Source organism: Nyctereutes procyonoides, unplaced genomic scaffold, assembly GCF_905146905.1.
Source record: "Nyctereutes procyonoides isolate TBG_1078 unplaced genomic scaffold, NYPRO_anot_genome, whole genome shotgun sequence".
Taxonomy (NCBI): domain Eukaryota; kingdom Metazoa; phylum Chordata; class Mammalia; order Carnivora; family Canidae; genus Nyctereutes; species Nyctereutes procyonoides.
The window spans coordinates 3,100,737-3,106,206 of NW_026575034.1; the positions used below are offsets into that span (position 1 = coordinate 3,100,737).

The following is a 5,470-nucleotide window of genomic DNA, read 5'->3' on the forward strand; positions in this document are numbered from 1 at the left end:
GGGCCACAGAATAATTCCTTTTCTATGCTACTTTCCTTACACAGTTTGTTGCTAGAATTAAGGGAAGTAATTCAGGCAAAGTTCTTAGCACAGGCCCTGAGCTCTCAAAAAAAGTTAGCTGTTTTCTTGTTGTTACAACTAACTAGAAATTATAGCAATAACAAAAATGCCTTCTACTCAGATAAAACTTCAAGAGGCTTTTTAAAACGTTTAGTTGGATTAAGTCCCAAAGCTTGGTGATATCCCAGAAGCACCCACAACCTAACTCAGCACCGGACACATGTTAAATGATCGATAAATATTTATGAAAATAATAAGTACCCTAGATTGTATGGACATTTTTGTAGGATTTCTCAGGGAAGAAAGTATGTAGCTTTCTTCAGATTCTCAAAATATTATTTCATGGTCTGAGAAATCAAGAAGCACTCCTGAAAAGAAGTTGTCACCTGGCCAGTAAGGAAGTCCTAATAAGCATAACAAGGAAGTGGGGAGGAAGGATCCAGTGGAGCTGGCTCCCCACCATGAGAGGATTTGGAAAAGCCTGCGGATGCCAGCCTCTGGGCCTCTGGGTCTGTGTCCAGGACAGCTCACCGCCACCCCTGCCCCCAAACTGGGAGATTCTCATTTACCGTCTACGGCCATTTCCAGGAGACTCTGTGGGATTACTGGCTGTACGTCTAGCCTCGAACGGATGATTCAACGTCAGATCATTTCGTTCTGGTTTTGCAGGAATCATAGAATGTTCGTGCTGGAAAGAACCTCATACATAATCTGTTTCAGGGTTTTCAGATCTGTAGCAGATGTGCCACTGCTTCTCTTTCTGCACCCACGGGAGGCCTCTCTGACTGGGGACAGCACTCTTTGCATCCCTGCCTTTAAACCCTTCTTAGCATAATCATGCAGCGCAGCGGGCACCGATTGATTGAAATCAGCAGGCACAGGGCAGCCGGTTCTCCAGCCGCATCCTGTGCTCAGTATTCTCCTACTACTGGGGGGAAGACTGGAGGGACGGCATTTGACATGTCCACGGGTTGGACGTGAGTCCTGTGAAGTGAGTGACAGGAAAGGTTTGAGCTATTAAGTGTCGTGACTCCCAACTACAGTCATTTAAGCGCCAAACACTGTCTCCTTTGCCTCTGCGGGTTTCCCCTCATCGTTCATAGGCTACAGACGGAAACCCTGTCCAACCTTCTCGCAGCCCAGGATAGGGGCAGCTAAAAACAGGCTCCTGAGGGATGCAAAGAGCGTACAAATGATTATTTTAAGTATTATTCCATGTGTTGTTCGCTTTTCTATTTTAAACAATGAGGGAGCTATGCAAAGGTTCGGGCCCCAGCATCCTTGCAAGGAGCAATGTGGGAAAGTTCTGTACTTAAATCTAAGAGACCCGGAGCTGTTACAACACGTTGTCAGTCACTTTCTGGGCCTCAGTTTCCCCTGCAGTAATAGGAGGATATTAGGGACACATCATAGGGGCAGAAAACTGGATTCTTTGTGTATGAGAGAGAAAAGACGGCTCACTGTGGAAGGGGAGATTATGAACATTTATTTATTTTCCTCTGTGTGTGCGCACATATGTGTGTGTTTGTGTGAAAGGAAAGCATATTCAAGGCGAGAGGGAGGGGCTAGGGACAGACATGAAATAAAGTGCATTTCCACCTTTTAAAGGCATCAATAACCTAGGCCTGGTTTCAAAATTATGAAGCCTCGTTAGAGCTCCTACAAGCGAGAATGGAACCCTCCGTCTGCATTAGAGGGAATATAACTTATGAGCCTTGTCATAAACTTTTCCAGTTGCTTCTCTGGGAAAAACTGGGGGGGGGGGGATGGAGCTTTTAAGCAGTCCAGCAGAGATCAGCTTCTCGCGGGACCTAGATGTTTTTCTTTCGAGGCTGGTAAGGGTGGCCAGGGAAGAGAGGGTGGCTAAGTGGGTAGCCGCTCGCCATACACTCTGAGGCAACTGGCTTAAATCCCACCCTTCTGGTGCCTCGTGCACTGCGCCCCTCTCTGCAATAGGACAGTCACGGATATCAATGAGAAAATAAGCCAGTCTTACACGAGAACATATTTATTGGCTGAATAATAAAACTTAGCTCAGGAGTTACTAGGATGAGAATCCCCCCTACTCGCAGTACAGGTTTCCCGTAAGCACACAGAAGCGAAGCCCCCAACGCAGGCCCGGTGCATGGGTGACCCAGGCCTCGGGGGTGTGTTCAAACGAGCTATCTACTTGTCTCCCTAAGGGGCTGCGGCTCTGAGAGCGCAGGATACAGCGAGCGGCACGCGGCGGGCCCCGCGCCACCTGCGCCCACCTGCAGCCACCTGCGCCCGCCTGCGCCACCTGCGCCACCTGCGCCACCCCAGCGCCGGGCCTTCCACGTGGCCACGTGAGCTTACGCGCACCCAGGCACCCGGGGCGTCTCCGCCGCGAAGGGCGCATAGAGTTTGCAGGCGATGCGCCTACGAAAGCCCCCAGAGTTAAAGCCCAGCAACCCCAGAAAGCCCCCACACTAGACACAGAACCTTGGAGACCCTGGTTAATAAATAAGAGAGCCGAGGAGAAGGCGAGGCTGCGGGGCGCGGCGGGGCGGGGCGCCCGGGAAAGGGCCCGGGGCGCGGGGAGCAGGAGGGCGGGAGGCGAGGCGGCCCTGTGCGCCGCGGGGTCCAGGGCGGGGGGGGGTGGAGCCGCTCCCCGCTGCATCACCCGAGTCCTCGGGGACGTGGCTGCGACAGGTGCGTCTGCGGAGCCCCGGGCCCTGGGGATGGGGGGGGGGTGGAGCCGCTCCCCGCTGCATCACCCGAGTCCTCGGGTGCGTGGCTGCGACAGGTGCGTCTGCGGAGCCCCGGGCCCTGGTGGGTGGGGGAGCTTCCCGCTGCATCACCCGTGTCCTCGGGTGCGTGGCTGCGACAGGTGCGTCTGCGGAGCCCCGGGCCCTGGTGGACGGGGGAGCTTCCCGCTGCATCACCCGTGTCCTCGGGTGCGTGGCTGCGACAGGTGCGTCTGCGGAGCCCCGGGCCCTGGTGGGCGGGGGAGCTTCCCACGTCCTCGGCGCCCCGCGGTCCGCGCCGGAGCGCGCCGGCCCCCGACGGAGCAGGTCCCGGGGTGGGGGTGGGGGTGGGGGTGGGGGCCGGGGTGGGGGAGCGCCCCCGCGGCCGCCCGCACCTAGGCCTTCAGGTGCTCGTTCTTCAGCCGCCCGAGCCGGGTGCCGTGGCTGCGCACGGTGAGCGCCAGCAGCTCGTACCTGTCGCCGAGCCCCGCGGCCACGGCGAGCGTGTCCTTGAGCAGGGCGGCCGTGCGGCGCAGCATGCCCAGGAAGTCGTCGCCCAGCCGGCCGTCGGGCCGCCCCGCCTGCTCCTGGCCCTGCCGGAACTTGCTCTCCAGCTCGGCGAGCGAGCGGTCCGAGAGCGAGTAGGCGTCGCCGATCTGGTGCGACTCGCGCCGCAGGTACTTGCCGTAGCTCTCCTCGCCGTCCAGGTCGTACGAGATGCTCTTGCTGAGGCCCTCCAGCACGCGGCCCGCGTCCTCCACCTGGCGGCCCAGCACCGTGAACTCGTCGCGGAGGCTGAGGCTCAGCGCCCCGCGGCCCGGGCCCGCGTCCCCGGGAGGGCAGCGCCGGCGCTCGCTCACGCGGAACAGCAGCTGGCACTTCTCGGGGTCGTCGTTCTCCTCGTAGTCCCCGTCGGGCACGAAGTAGTGGTGCAGGGTGCCGTTGGACATCTCGGGGTACAGCGGGCCGTCGAAGTAGCCGCCGCACAGGTGCCAGAGGACGCCCACCCAGAGGAGCCCCAGGGCGCGCATCCTGCCCGGCCGCGGAGGGTGCTCGGCGCGCGGAGCTGGGGGCCCCGGAGTCAGCGCCGCCCCGGGACGGCGGCCGCCGCGGTCCCCGCCCCAGCCGGCCTCATGTGGCTGAGCCGGGGCGCCTGGGTCGCGCGGCCCCGCAGCGCGGGAGGCGCCGGGCTCCGCGCCTCTAGCCGCGTCGCTAGCCGCGTCCCTAACCGCGTCCCTAACCGCGTCCCTAACCGCGGCTCTAACCGCGTCCCTCTGCGCGCCCCTGCGCCTGCGCGTCCGCTGGGGCTGCAGCTGAGCCTGCTCTTCCCCGGGGCGGCGGCGGCGGGGATGCGGGCAGGAGGCGGGACCCCTCCTCCAGGGCTCCGCAGCACCCCCGCCCCGGCTCTGGCTCTCTCGGTCCCTCTCTATCTCTGCGAGGTCCCCCCTCGCTCCTGAGAGCTGGAGCCTCCGGCTGCGCAGGAAGGCTCTAGTCTTCTGATGGGACCTCAACCTCTGCACTGGGTGGGAATGTGGAGCTTTTCCTTTGGCTAATGATATCCCGAGGATCTCTCCGCTCTCGAATTACAGCTGGTTTCGTCACTTGGAAGCCAGGGAACAAGTTTGGAAAGAAACCTCTCGCCAGGTCTCTGTTATTAAAGGTACAGAATCTTTTTTTTTTTTTTTTTGGAAGACTGGAAGGGAAAATAGAATTTAAATAGAATGGGAAAATAGAAATTTAAAAATAGGAAATAGAGTCTAAAGCAGAGAATGAGAACAAGGTAAATAGAACTCCCACAACAGGAAGACTGATTTGCTATTAATGGATGGGGCAGGGGGGGGGGAGGGGGATGACCCCGGAGAAATTCTACTTCTTATTTTATGTAAGGACCGGTTAGGTTGGATTCATTAAGGGTTTCTATTTTTATCATGAAAATATTGGTGACTTTGAAGGCAAGTGTGCAAGGTTGTGTGGAAATGCTCACTTAGTTAAAAGTCTCAATAGCAATACTTTGGGAGCAACAAAATATAGAAAACTGAGTGATGCACGGTTGCCAGTATGTACAGGAACACAGGCTGAAATGAAAGTTTGCCTATTTATTTATTTACTTATTTTTTATTTTTAAATTTTTTATTACTTTTATTTTTTTAAAGATTTTATTTATTTATTCATGATAGAGAGAGAGAGAGGCAGAGGGAGAAGCAGGCTCCATGCAGGGAGCCCGATGTGGGACTCGATCCCGGGTCCCCAGGATCACGCCCTGGGCTGCAGGCAGCACTAAACCGCTGCACCACCAGGGCTGCCCTATTTTATTTATTTATTGCCAATTTAATAAGTAAGTCGACAACAGAGATAACCGTTGCATCCTGTGCAACCCCATCCCACGCTAAGCGTCAGCAAAGCAGCGTTAGCCGGACGCCTTTGCGGCTACTGCCTCTCTAGAGATACCTTTGGAAGAGCGTAGGCCTGACACTGTCATGTCCATTTTCCAGGTGGAGAAACCGAGGGACATGATGGGAAACAAATTGTTTGTAGTCACAGAGTCAGACTGCAGTGCAGCCAGCACCAGGGCCTTTTCATTTAACTTAGAAAAACAAAGTGTTTTTTTGTGTCAGCAGGCCATTTTCGTTTCTGACCTATGACTTAGTGGCAAACTGCCACCCAGCAGGCTAAGTCGTGTTAATGAGGACTAGCTATTGAGC

The 5,470-nt window shown here is 56.4% G+C and overlaps 1 protein-coding gene across 1 annotated transcript; it reads right to left on the reverse strand.

Moving 5' to 3' along the window:
• Positions 1-3,011: 3,011 nt before the first annotated feature.
• On the reverse strand, positions 3,012-3,932 carry FIBIN (fin bud initiation factor homolog). The gene has a single exon (XM_055317681.1). The coding sequence runs from the start codon at positions 3,797-3,799 to the stop codon at positions 3,164-3,166; it is 636 nt and encodes a 211-aa protein (XP_055173656.1). The 5' UTR covers positions 3,800-3,932; the 3' UTR covers positions 3,012-3,163.
• Between the last annotated feature and the right edge of the window lie 1,538 nt (positions 3,933-5,470).